Source organism: Strigops habroptila, chromosome 12 (assembly GCF_004027225.2).
Source record: "Strigops habroptila isolate Jane chromosome 12, bStrHab1.2.pri, whole genome shotgun sequence".
In the NCBI taxonomy this organism is placed as follows: domain Eukaryota; kingdom Metazoa; phylum Chordata; class Aves; order Psittaciformes; family Psittacidae; genus Strigops; species Strigops habroptila.
Window position 1 is genome coordinate 4,602,888 of NC_044288.2, and position 13,785 is coordinate 4,616,672.

General features: G+C 46.8%; 1 protein-coding gene across 3 annotated transcripts in view; it reads right to left on the reverse strand.

Annotated features, from left to right (window-relative positions):
• ARID1A (AT-rich interaction domain 1A) overlaps positions 1–13,785 on the reverse strand; it is a 59,866-nt gene that overhangs the window by 28,545 nt on the left and 17,536 nt on the right. For 2 of the 3 annotated variants that reach the window (XM_030505202.1, XM_030505203.1), the window contains exons 2-4: positions 7,447–7,659; positions 6,290–6,751; positions 5,215–5,328 (exon numbers count right to left, since the gene is read on the reverse strand). In XM_030505202.1, the coding sequence (XP_030361062.1) occupies positions 5,215–5,328; positions 6,290–6,751; positions 7,447–7,659 (789 nt within the window). The remainder of the gene's footprint in view (positions 1–5,214; positions 5,329–6,289; positions 6,752–7,446; positions 7,660–13,785) is intronic. The other variant, XM_030505204.1, reaches the window with a different exon arrangement.

The window sequence follows — 13,785 nt, forward strand, 5'->3', positions numbered from 1 at the left end:
AGGGACAGTTGTTGGCTGTGAAGGTGGAGGGCTCCACGCAGCCCAGAGCCTGGGTGATGCAGCACAGGACTGGGGGGTTCCTCCCGAGTGCTGGGTCAGATTAGCTCAGTTCCAACCTGGAGGAAGAGGGGTGGGAGGAGAGAGAATTGCCACATGGACAAATAGCTTGGCCACACTGAGAAGCAGGTCAGAGGAGTGAAAGATGTCACTGGAGTGGCTGGAAGATGAGGGTAGCTCTGAAGGCAGCAGTGGCAAAATGAGAAGGTTTCTTAATAAAGGTATCACCTTCTCAAGAAACCCCACAGAAATGGTGCCACAGTCGCACACTGGGAAGCCTTGGTCAGGAAAAAGACACGTTTGCAACTCCTTGTATCATCGTAACTTGGGATAGAAACCTTCCTATCAGCATAAACTGGAATGCACGGAGCTCTCTCATACCAGTGTTTCAGGTATTGTGCTCCTCGGGGCAAGCCTCCAGGTGCTGCTGTGTTTATCTGCACATCCAACTGTGATGCCCAAGCACCACAGCATGCAGCTATCCTGCTTTGAAATGCATACACCACTAATCCCTCTCTTAAGGCAAGCAATAAGACAAGCTCAAAAGGCCAAATACAAACCAAAGAGAAGCAGGAAGTCCCATATGGAAAAAGAAAAGAGCTTGACGTGACCAGCAGATCCAACTAGAAAAGGTTCTTTTCCCCTCAAAAAATTGACAAAATGATAAATTTTAAGCTCAAGGAGTTCATTTCTTGGGCTGCACCTTCCTTCCCATCCACAGCAGCTTTGAGACAGTTTTGTGCTGCGTTTCAGCCTGTTGCATTGATTATTTCCAGGTCAGGGGACGCAGCTGATACAGCTCAACTTTATTCCACTTGAAGCACCTCCAGAGTACAAGTTGAAATGAACCACTCGGTAAGAATGAAACATCCAAATGGTGCTTCTGTGACAACATCCAACATCCAAGCTCAGAAACCACTTGACGTAAGAAAGGCAAAAGAATCCCCCACAATTGCTGGGGATATTCACAGCCGGGTCTTTCTGCACCAGCCTGAACTCTGCAGCCTCATTCCTCTCCCTTCCCTACGAAACCTGATTTGTGGGGACCCAAAGACCCAAGACCAGGATGCGCATTCCAGAGTTGATCAGGAGCAGGAATTGGTTTTCGGTTGGTTATATTCCTTTCTGCCACTGACAAGACACTGTTCAGTTCTAAAGTCAGAGACGAAGCAAAGTGAGACGCAGCTGAACAAACAAAACAGGTCTCCAATAATGCAAAATACAACGATTAAAACGATTCCCATTCCACACCAAGATGAAAATGAGTTGCCCACAATAGGGATGGGGTTTCTGCCTCAGGCTGTGCAGTACACTGACCAAAACAAAGTAAGGACATTGTGGGGTGGGAATTCCGAAACCTGCCCCAGTTTGCTTCATGACATATTCACTGCAACAAAACCTCAAACACAACTTTGCTATTTCAGGAGCTCCAAAACCTTGGCAGTGTCTGTCCCTCCTGGCTTGGCCACGAGTCTCACCCCAAGCAGAACCTCTCCTATTGAAACACTGCTGAAAACAATACCTCTCACAAACGTTTTGGTTTCCACTGATAGGAAAGCTTCACTGAAGAAATCCCAGAACAACCAGTAAAAAGCAAATACAAGCCAGTATATAATGGTACCAAATCAGTTTTGCTTTATAAATGGTTTTTAGGGCCAAGCTGGAAGTCCCAACACCACAGATACAAACTTCCGTGGTTGGGAAGGTATAAACAGCCTGGTGTGAAAACCACTGTCTTGATGCTCTACTCCTCCCATCTCGAAGCCATCAGAAACCTGCATTCAACTCCTTCAAGGCAGCCCATCAGACAGAGTTTGGGGCAAGACAAAAATCCATTGCATGTTCCATAATGAGACACAAAATTCCTCCCAGTAAGCCTAAAACTCCAGAGAACTTTGTAACAGAACTGATTTGCAATCCAAACCCAAATGGATGTCCCAGCACCCTATTTGCTTCCCCTATACTTGCTACCAGCACCGTCCATGCCTAACCAGAAGGCAATTAGTAGCTGGAAATATCTGATTCCTACAGAGTCACAATCCAAACCTCCAAAGGTAAAAGACACTGAATAAACTGGATATGACTTGCCAGGGAGAATCCTTTGCTAAGAAGAAGGGACTAGGGAATCTCCTGGGAGAAACAGATTCATACTAAGGATTACTATTCTTCTATTACACCTAGATACAAAAGACTACACTTCTCCTATATCCAGTAGCAAGCTAAGTTTACTTTAGCTGCAATCCTGACAGAGATTCCCTAGGGAAGCAGCAAACTCTTCAGAGAAGTTCTTCACCTAGCCTGCTACAGGAAAAGAGTAACAGACAGGACACTCGTGTGGATGTATTCCTCTTCAAAAGGCATCAGTGAGTTCAAGTCAGCAGGAGCAGTCACCCCCAAAATATAGCAGGTATCATCTTTAGAAAGAGAATAGCAAATCAGGAAATACTTAAACCAGAACAGCATATACCCCAAGCAGGAATGGAATCCCAGACATTCTGCTACTTACAGATGAGCAGACAAAGCATTAGAGAAATCAGCAATTTGGCTCTTCTGCTGTCCAAAGTCTGAATACAGGGACACCATCAGGAAAAAGCTTGGTTAGTGACACAAAAACCATTCTCAGGGAGGTATCTGGAAGACCATCACCCAGAACAATCCATGTGGCCCAGTTTAACAAAGCCACAGGAGTTGAACAACGTGCCAATGTCACCATCCAGGAGATGACCCCGTACCGCAACTGTAATAGGATCAGCCAAAGAAATATTCCCCCCTTTATTGCTTACAACTCCAGCATTAATGACGACATCCAATATTAACGTGTAAAGGCACTAGGTACACAAATTTAACACTTCTCAAGAACTTAAAAAGCCGCAACCTCCTTTTCCTGCTGGAGCTGATCTCTGTTTAATTCCAGATGATGCATGGCAGGATTTGTCCCGATTCCAAGATGCCCAGTGAGCTATTCCACAGCCCCTACTGAGGCTTGGGAAAGGGCTCCGAACTCCACAAAAAATTAGAAGCCCACAAACTAACTATGCTTCTCTAAGTCATAGATAATGGCAAAACAGGGATCCTGGAATCCTCCCGAGTAGGATAAAACTTTCTAAACCAGACAGACTGAGCAATATAAGGAAGATAAAAAGAAATTGATTGCACCCTTCCAGGTAGCTCTTTTCTTTCTAAGCATCCCCAGGCCAAACTTCATGCAAGAGATTGATCGCTGAAACAAAAGAATTGGCTGCCATACACCCGGGAGGTCCTCCCTTTAAAACATTCCACAGCATCACTGTCTGCTGCATTTCCCCGTTTACAGAGAGGGATGCTGCTCTTGTCCTGCAAGATCCTAACAAGAAGACAAGGAATTAGGAAACACACAAGAATAAGGGTGAGTTTCTGCAGGAGGGGTCTCCCTTGTTTAATTTTTGCCTATCAAAGAAGAGAAGGCCCAAAAATACACCGGGCTTGGGTAAGCTGAAGGCTGTTTGATTTCTTAAATACGAACTATTTGGTGATACAGTCAGGAAAACAAGCTATTAAAGTCTGTTCAAAACAGAAGCGAGCTTTATAGCTGGCCAATTCTAAAAGCCAGCCCCATTCTTTGCACCCTTCAGCAAATCTCTAAAGTACCTGATGAGGAATTGGTGGACATTCAATACTTTAAACCTGGATGGGATTCCGTCATGCTTACAGCAGAGATGGCTATCTTTTCTGCAACTCCTTGGGGAAAAAGGAACATCTGAAAGGGGCCACATACGTTTTAACCACAAGGTATAAAACAAACTCCCACTTGGTGATGAGAAGGAGCCACTTCTGCTAAGCAGAGCAACTAATTCCTATAATCTGAGTCAGAGGGCGCTGATTGGTAGGATTCAGGAAGGCCCCATCAACAATGCCACTGAACAGGACTTCCCACCGTTCCCAGCTACAGCAATTTCTTCAATTACTTCAGTGGCTTCACTTTTCCTACATTCTTTGCCAGGAGATGGGTCACATGGAAGAACTTGTGGAGAGGCAGAGTGGAAAGAAACATGCTATTTAAAAGGATTTTTTCCCCCCCAGGCCTCAGAACAAATTAAATCTTTGTAATCAGGGTCCAAAAGGATAAAAAAAAAAAGGGGGGAAGGGAAATAAAAGGGAAAAGGAAGGAAAAATAAACAACCCACAAATACTCCCATTAGGTGGTCAGAACTAGAATCACTTTGTATTTTGGGTGACAATTTGTAGTCGCAATCCAAAGGAATTATTTGGAGGGGCTCCCAACAAAGCCGTTCTCATTGCTGAGAGCAAAAATAACTTTGCTACATACACAGCTCACTCTGCTCACACCGACCCAGCTGCAGCTCAGAAACCTGATTTAGCCAGTGGCTAAACAACAAGAAATGAAAGCTCACTCACTTCCTACTCCTTCCAAGGGAAGTAACCAGGTAAATCAGAACTCAGTGGCTCAAAACTTCACCTCCCAGTCAGAGGCAGAGACCAACTTGTGCAAACTGATCTAAACTTCTAACCCTTCTCTATTTCTTGATGAAGTTTGAACCCAAAGTTAAACTCTTCTGGTCCAAAAAGCTACAGGAACACTAAGCACTCATACCCAAGTGTTCACTATACATACAGCAAGCACATTTAGAATGCAAAAGAAGATATAATTTTCCATCTCTGAAGGAAGGAGCTATCTGTGACTGATCTTCCTCACTCCAGGTACTAATAAACTTGTCTTTTTCCCCAACTGTTCAGTCAGATTGGACAAAAGAAGCTTAAGGATCCAACGACACAGAAAGGGAACCAGGCTGCTAACCACCAGTGCAACAGTGGGCTGAAGGAACAAGAACATAGAATACAAGTGAGACACTTCTCCCCTGAAGGTCAGGTTTGCTCTGACAGGTTCTTCAGACACTGCGAACAGAAAGCTCCAAAATACAATCTTTTAGCTAGAACACGCAGACCAGAGGATTTAGGGTTAAACTTCACTCTCAAATCCATTACTTTCGTAAATTACATTTAATCTCCAGTGGGAAGCCAGAAGCTAATGACTTAGTAAAAAGCACAGGCAGCCTCCATCATTCCCATTTCCATGTGGAATACTACCAGTGCTAATTTATCATGCTGTGCTTCTGATTGCCCTCGCCCCAGTCGCTTCGAGATCAGCTCACCACTCACCGGCAGGCTAGAAGGTCTGGACTGAAGATTCAAGTTCATATCTTCTTGCCCTTTACTGGAAGCCATTGAGGGAGCAGACGATGCCTGGGACCCAAATGAGTCTTGAGATAACTCCTGAAACATCAAGAAACACCAAAAACCCACAAAGGGGAATAAAATAAAGCCTCTGCCAGAATCACTCTGGTAAATTCTCACACTGTGAAAGAATTATGCACCCTTGGTGACATTTGCCCAAAACAGGAAATCAGACAGCAAAGAGCTCAAGCCAGCACGCACAGGGCTCTGCGGGAGGACAAACACTGCTGGACTTCTACTGAGAGCACTGGGAGCAGACATCTAAAACATGACAGAACAGCAATTCTCTGGCTTTCCCTTATCACAGATCCTGAAGAACAGGGACTGTCCTGGGAGATGGCCCACTCAGCTTCCTCATCTTCCAACATCTTACCATAGTTTGTGCATCTTTCATTGCACAAACAAGGCAAGTCAACGACGATCTTCAACTTTTCTAAAGCTACCTCTGAGGCACTGCCATGTTTGCTGAAAGGTCCCTGCCAGCTTCTCACACAACTATTAAGAGATTAAGCCTTGCTGAAAAGAAATACAATTTACACAAACAAATAGCTTCATGATTTAAGCTGAAATTCCACATGCTTGATGCTTTACTTCTCCTCCCTAAAGCCAAGTTTTACACTTAAGAGCTAACTCTTCCCTCACCATCCACGTGTCACTCTGCTCTTGTGCTAAACCAAGTAACTCTGGAGAACACCTGGAGAACTTCTACAGGCCACAAGGCGAAAACCATTCCATTATGAAATCCTTTGGATTGGGATGGCCGATCAGCAGCATTTACTCAACACTAGCCTTCAAAACTGCAGGATCACCACCATAACATCTCTCTGTGAGAGATACAGATCTAGACACGACAGAGAAGGCAGCACGTCTATTACGGTGATCGTTCCAGCCAGCCTGCTGATGTGTAGTTCACCCAACTTTTAATGCACAAAGGAAAGGATTTGCCCAAGTTTCTTGAAAAAGCACTTAAGAGAAGGAACCAAAGCAGAGGATGGCCTACCTGAGGAGGAGGGAAGCGTTGCTGAGAGTATGCAGACTGCTGCTGCTGCGGCTGTGACTGAGGGTATGAAGATGACTGCTGAGAAAGAGCCGAGGAAGCTGTCTGCTGACTTTGTTGCTGCTGCTGGTAGGGCGACTGTGACTGCTGCTGTGAGTAGGGAGGCTGACTCTGTTGATGCTGCTGGGCTGAGGACTGCTGCTGAGGGTATGGAGTTGGGGACTGCTGATGGGGCGGCTGGGACTGCTGCTGGGAATAGGCAGGCTGCGATGTCTGAAGCTGCGGAGGTTGAGACTGAGGCTGTTGCTGCTGCTGATAAGAAGGCTGAGAGTGAGGGGTCTGGGATGGAGGCTGCTGGGAGTATGGAGGCTGCTGCTGCTGGGGATGAGGGCTTTGCTGGTTGTAATACGGAGTCTGGCTTTGCTGCCCATATGCACTGGGGCCCTGCTGTCCATAAGGAGGAATCTACAGAAGGAAAGGACAGAGTTATACCAGTTATGAAGGTATTTTACATACACACACAAAGTAGGATTATGCTCAAGAAGAAAAAATTCAGAGACCTGTGCAGAGCAGCTAACTGGGAACACACTGGAAATGCCACTACCTAGATACTTCCCAGACAACAGCAAAAGTCATGTGTGACATCATTTTTGGCAATAACAGCATTTTAATAGGCACTTTAACCAATTTTTCAGGGATCCTTATTTGACCACCTCTCAATGATAGTAACACTGAAAGGAAAGACTGTTTGCTCCAGGAAAAGGCAGCCTTTTCTGCAATCCTGCACACAGTCCAGCAGCAGGAGCCACTTGGATCGTGTGATGAGCCAAAACTGACCTGAAGTAATTTGTTCTGTAAAGAACAGCCATGTCTTTAACAGAACACGGCAGAAAGAGTATCTTACTCCCCTTGCTGTTTATTTTTCCCTTGTTTCAGTGCTCTGGCACTGCCTCTCCTGGAAGCAAGGATTCCACAGGTCCTTGTACATCAATCACACCTGGATCCAGGTGTGGTGCAACATGTAGCCTAAAGAAATGCCATCTTCCCAAAGCAATTGATTCCAACCCGGTTGAAGTGATCCCTTCAGAAGACACAGTACTCTGCTGCTCTTCTGCCTGCCCCTGCTGTGAACAGAGACTACAGAAGCTTGGGTGCTCTACCTGCTGTGCATATGAGATGCTGCCCATTGTACTTTGCGTCCTGCTTTGCATTCCCATGGGATATCTCTGGGGGGTTTGCGGTCCATAGGGCTGTCCTGGATAGCCATGTCCTTGCTGCGGCCCCGCCTGAGGTCCCTGTTGTTGTGTGTACGGGTTGTTTCCTCCATACGGCTGAGGCCTCATCTTCCCCATCTGATCCATCGGGCTCGAAGGCTGCAAAGCAAGTTGCAACACATGATGTACATCCAGCTACGTCCAGGAATCGTTCACAACTTCCCCAATCCCCAGAAGAAAACTTCAACAGGTTGGTGCAGCGAAGCAGAAGCGCATCTGCCTCTTCCCAGGTGCTAAACCCCACAGTTACATTCCGAATTGCAGCACGATTCCTGCTGCCCTTTCAAACCTACAGACAAAGAACAAGCCCAAGGAGAAGAGGTCACTTTATGCTGATATCTCTCCCGTGGCCAGAGGACAAGAGAGAAAGGCAGAAGGATCATTATGAAAGATGGATTATCAATGGAAGTGGCTTTTCCCCATAGTAGGCAGTAGTTTAACATCCAGATATTCCACAACAAGGTACATTTAGGCTGAAAATGTAAATCTTTACAAGAAATGCTGCTTCTTTTACATGCAACAACGTCTCCCAAAACACTATAGGCTGTTAACTTACACTTACACACTTCAATTAATCCATATTGATGCATTAATACCAGGCAGTGCTACTGACATTCACGGCATTCAAGACCGCGGTTCCATTTCTGCATGTTTCATTGGTACACGTGCTTTGTGTTTGCTGCCTTTGTAGAATAAGGGATCCTAAATCAAATTTCTTTGGAGGCATGAAAATGAAATTTGTCAGCTTTGAAAGACAGGGCCCTGAGTCTGAGAGCAGACGTGATGAGACAAGTGAATAAATGCAACTTTCCTGGGACTTCCTAGGACTACCCCTGCCTGGAGCCAAGACGTAAGAACAGTCAGTCAAATGCCCTGAAAATGCTCTAAAACTCCACACTGAGTCTTGCTACCCAAGCAGTACTAGTTCCACACTAAAGCAAGGACTGTTTTGGTGTAGTGACCTCTACATGAATCCCAGGCGCAGTCTTTAACCTCCATCACTCAGACTGAATACGAATTGTTCGCTGATCTCCCGATGACCTAACTAATACCAATTAGATGTTTTCCACCAGATCACCATGACAATGGACTCTCTATTACACCATTCCTTCCTGCAACTAGCCCTAGGGTGGTATTTGTACAGATCCACCCTCTCTTGCTGAGATCAGGTGCTTGAGGAGTGGCACAACAGGCCTGCACAAGCAAATATCGCACAAAGCCAGCTCCTGCTGGAAACCAGAAAGAATCCTGGAGACCAGAACAGGGTTTCAGTTATGTTTGCAGAATCCACCCTCCTGGGGGAGAAAGAAGTTTGTGCAGTATGTTACACTGGAGAAAACCCTACCCCACCAGCCAGCACAGCTTGAAGTCCCAACACACAGGCCCTGACAACATTTGTTTGACCAGCTGCCTGCTCTGGCTTGCTTGGCAGGCAGAGCCACACAGCACCGAGCCCACGCCAAGCCCAAGGAAGCAGGGACACGACGGGGAGCTAATGGTACTCTTGTAGGGCAACAGACCTGGGCCATGGGAGGGAATTTAGTGGAGATGGCAGCAAAAGCAGCCCCGGTTTGGTAACAGGGGGAACCCACTCAAGTGAAATCAGGCTCCCTTAGATAAATTTGCACCAATATGGCATAAATCAATTGAGAACCAGGTCCAAGTCCCCTTCTCCACCCCAGCTCAGCATCAGACACCTCAGACTGGTGCCTTCAAATCCAGTGTTTGCCATCCTACGGAAGCTGTTCACCAACGACCACGTGCATGGCACCAGTGGGATTCCCTCCGTCGAGGCAGGTTGTAGATGCCCTGTCGGTGCTCAGTTGTGCTGGATGTTCCCATTTTTGTCCATGCTGATACTAAAACAGTTCTGAAGAAGTTACATTTTGTGTTTTATGTTGAAGTTATCACCAATGCTACTGCTGAGAAGTAACAGGAGTACTGAGAGGCTGCTGGACCTCAGAGGGGGAAGCCTGGAGAAGCCCAAATGACCACACACCACAGACCATGCCATGCACCCAGGGTTTTGTACCATGCTCTGAAAAGGAGCTTCCATTCAAGGGGTCAGGAAATAAAGAGGCCTTTGATGGCTGTAGTCTGAATCCTCAGAGCTACAGGGCCTTACCTCCTGAATGGGAGCACCCATGTGGAGCTCCCATACACCCTAACGGATGCAAATTGTGTTTACATCTTTCAAGCAATTGTCCCTAATGCAAGTCTTGCCTTGTGGGTATCACCTCAGATTACTGACATCTTTTTCCCTCCCCACGTTATCTTCTTTGGTATGCAAAAACAGTGCCACCAGGAGCTGCTTCCCAGCCCCTGGCTTTTGACAAATCAAACCTCCCTCCCACCACCCCCTGAAACACAAACCTCCCTCCTTCTGCTGATCAAATGCAACTTCGGAGATACTCACTAAACATCTCAGCATCTTTTCTGTTTGTTCCTTGCTTCCTCCTAGTTGTTAGTTCACCTTTGCAGCCCGCTACCAAGGGCAGCTTCTCAAATACACTCCTGTTCAGGGATATTCTGTTTGCCTTTTTTATATCTTAAATACACACACACCACATGCTGCCTCCTCTGCACAGATTTGCTTGTCTGTGGTCACCCGCAAAGCTAACCATATCTTCAGGAAGGATAGAAACAAGGTGAAGATCCATTTTTCCATGACTCCGACAGGAAGCATGACGCCTGCTAAAAAACTTCAAGGAACATTTGGAACTGTTTATGCGGCCAATGGAAAAAAAAAAAGGAAGAAAGAAGAGAAAAACCCCCAAAACACAAACCCCAAACATATTTCCAGGATGTGACCAAGTCGTCACCTTGATTGCTCAGCGTAGGAGTGCACGACGTGCTTCCAAACTGCGCTGCTCTGAGCTGCTGCTCTTCCACAAGGCCCTAGCGCACAGAGGATGCTAAAAACAAACATGAAGAGCATCACTCTAAATTACAGCCTTATAGCTAAAATTCTATAAACAGAAGATATGCAAACGCCAATTAATCTCTAATGATGGAACTATTTCATATGCACACTCCCGACTTGTTGCAAACCAACAGGGTAATTTGTGTTCCTCTGGGCCTGACGGGTGTATCTCAAATGCTGCGCCACGTTGTTTCTTCCTTCAAAATCTCCTGTTAAAGACACCTCTTTTGCTAACGGGGGCTTTAAGCATGCTCATTTTAGCAGCGTTGCTCTGGCTTAAAGAGCCTTCCATCAGGAAGTCTACTTGAATCTGCTACCTCAAGCCTTTTAGGCAATCTCACAAAGTCCGAGTGGAAGCGCAGTGAAGTGCGGATCGATCCCAGCGCTCGTGCGAAGGCTGCGGGGGGAGCGGAGGTGCTGCCCAGCTCCTTTGTACACCCATGTTACACAAGATGGGTAAGGCAAGAGGAAGCCTGTTCGCCTGCAAGAACACTTCAGGATAAATAAGGAAATACCAAACCCCGACTGCAAAAGGCTGGAGATTCTTCTCTGGACTGATACATGGGAAATCCTTTCAATAGGAAACCACAGGAGTAGATTACTGTGATTACACTTCAAAAGCAAAGGCCCTGCCACAGAGAGACATAATTGAGAGAAAGTGTTGCTCCTTGATCGCTGAAGTCCAGACCCCCTGCTTACATCTCCTTGCATTCATAGAAATTGCTTCTATTCTCCCTTCAATCTCGTTATCTCTGCTGTTTTATAACACTCTTAAGTACCAAAACTTGGCAAAACACAGCCCTGTCACCAGCGGAACTTTCAAAAGCAGAGTTGTTTGGGGCGGTGTGTAGCAAAAGCAGCCGGTGCTCCAGAGAAATGCTGAGCTCTCGAGAAAAGGTAAGGGATTTCCAGACCAAGAGCTAGTAACAGCAAGCCCAAAGCGAGCTTAAATTGCCGAGTTCAAAAGCTTTCCAAAGCAGTATGTGTAGTGTAAGGGATGTCAGACCCCTAAAATGAAACAGCGCTGTGAAAACCGGCTCCTCTTCAACAACAAGCCAGAGTTTTCCTTAAAAAACAAGAATAAAAGAAGCTTTGAAGCAGACAAGAGGATTCCACAAACAATTCCCTTCCGATTTTGTCCAGCAGCAGAGAAATTTGGCCTCTTGAAAGAACAGTTTGGTTCAATTGGAGGGGACTCGCTTAATGGTCCCAGCAGGAAAACAAGTAAAGGGAAGAGGCAAATCCCACTTCGGAAGCAAGAGCCAAACCCTCCACAGCTGTATCGAAAAATGTAATCCTGACTTTCCCTATTACCTTCTCACATTTGTGTTTTATTACGCCAGAGGAAGAAAAGGAAAGAGAGTCATTTACTGAACTCTCCAGTTTCAAACCAGTGTCACTCCATTATTGGCAAACGCGGGGATTGGCCACAACTGCCCCCCAAAAACTATGAAGGCCACAAAAATAGTACTAAAAGCCCTAAGCTCTCACCTTGGATTCGAAGTCTTTTCCTGCCTAGATTTGGGGTTTGTGATCAAAACTCAGCAGCAGCATTCCCGGCTGTTTAACCCGGAGAAGCCCTAATTGATTCCCACAGTCATTAACCTGCATTTTACCTCGGAGAGTGGTAGTTAAGGAAGTCGGCACTGCTATTTATAACTCATCTCAAATTGAGGGCAGACTGCCTAAAATCTAACACATCCCAGCTGTACTCCTGTTTGAACTGGGGCCAAGGGAATTTTTTAAAGCAATCTTGGCACTGAATGAATGACACCAACAGTATGAGCGCGCGTGTGGTTGTGTTGTGGTGACGTAGCGCTGGAGGTGGAAGGGGAAGGGGGGGCAGCACGCTGTAATCCCTCTCTCCCGAGCCTGCTCGCTGTGTACAAGGCTCGGCCCCGGGCCGGTACAACGTGCCGGAGCCGCCCACCGAGAAGCAAACACAGGAAACGGCTTTTCCTGTGGAACGCCTTGAAGTGAGGAGCACATGGCTAATCTGCATAAAAGCAAAGCCACGCCACTCCTGCCAGGAAGGTTAGTGCTCATAATCTCTGGCCATGGAGCTGGCTGCCTGTGAGGACTTGGACCCGAGCCTGATAACCCAGAAAGAGCTGAGAACAGATGGGCAAAGACCCCGGCAGAAGCAGCGCCGCGCACGTGACGCGCCACATGGCCCCGCCAGCACTAACTATTGTTTGGCTGCTGAGAGCCGGTACAAAGACAGGCCCGAGCGGGCCCTGCGAGTTCAGGGAGAGGTGGCAGCTGCTCCCCTGCCATGGCCGGAGCACGGGGACCACCGAGTGCCGCGGGCCTGGAAGTCACCGAGCTGAGAAGATGCTGAGAAGATGGTGACCGTCGTCCCGCAGGCTCAGAGAACAACCTGCTCACCCTCCCGAGGCTGAATCCGGGTGGGATCTTGCTGAAGTGAAGAAACTAGGTCTCAGTAAAAGAACATGCTCTTTCCTCGTGTCTCCAACCCCAAAGGCAAGGGCAAAGAGTCTCTGCATCAGTGAAGTTACAAAGCACACTGCCATGTTGGCTATAGAAACTGTATTAGTGATGGACAATGCTGGGAAAAGGGAGTCGTCTTCCCTAAGAATTAGTCAACAGGGATCATGGTCATACTGGGTTTAATCATTGAAACCAGGCAAGAGAATAAAACCACCCGTGTTCTCCCAACCTTTCTGTGCCATTTTTATCAAAATCAACAAGCTGTATGAAGAAAATCAGCAACAGCTTCACCTTAACAGCCTGGTAACACCTATAGTGGCTCTTGGAAAAGATCCGGGTTCAAAATAAGCAGCTTTCCCTGCCCGTTCTCCAGTGCCTTCCACCCCACTGACAAACACCAGCCAGGCCAAGACAGGCAGGGGTACATCCACCTCAGAGTCATGGCAAATGCAGCATCATCCAGGGAAAATACTTTGTCTTGATCACAAGGCTGCCAAGAGGCTTTATCAACTTAACATTAACGTTTCTAAACAGCATCTCTAATCACAGTGGAGAGGCTGCACTGACCTTTGCCAGTTCTAGTACGTTCCACGTCCTCTGGAGCTACCAAGAGCTCAGGCTGCCACAAGACACTGAGTCAGGTCTTGGAGGTCCCAACCTCCAACACCATTAACACGCTGCATCCTCATCCAGGGATGAGGGCTTTGACCTCCCACCTCTAAGCCCACCAACGCCTTGATCAAGACAAATCCAATTTTCAACACACCCACCACCGTTAAGCAATATTAGGTGTGATGGTACCTGCACGTAAGGCACAAGTACTTGTGAACAAGTGTGAAATGCACAGGAGG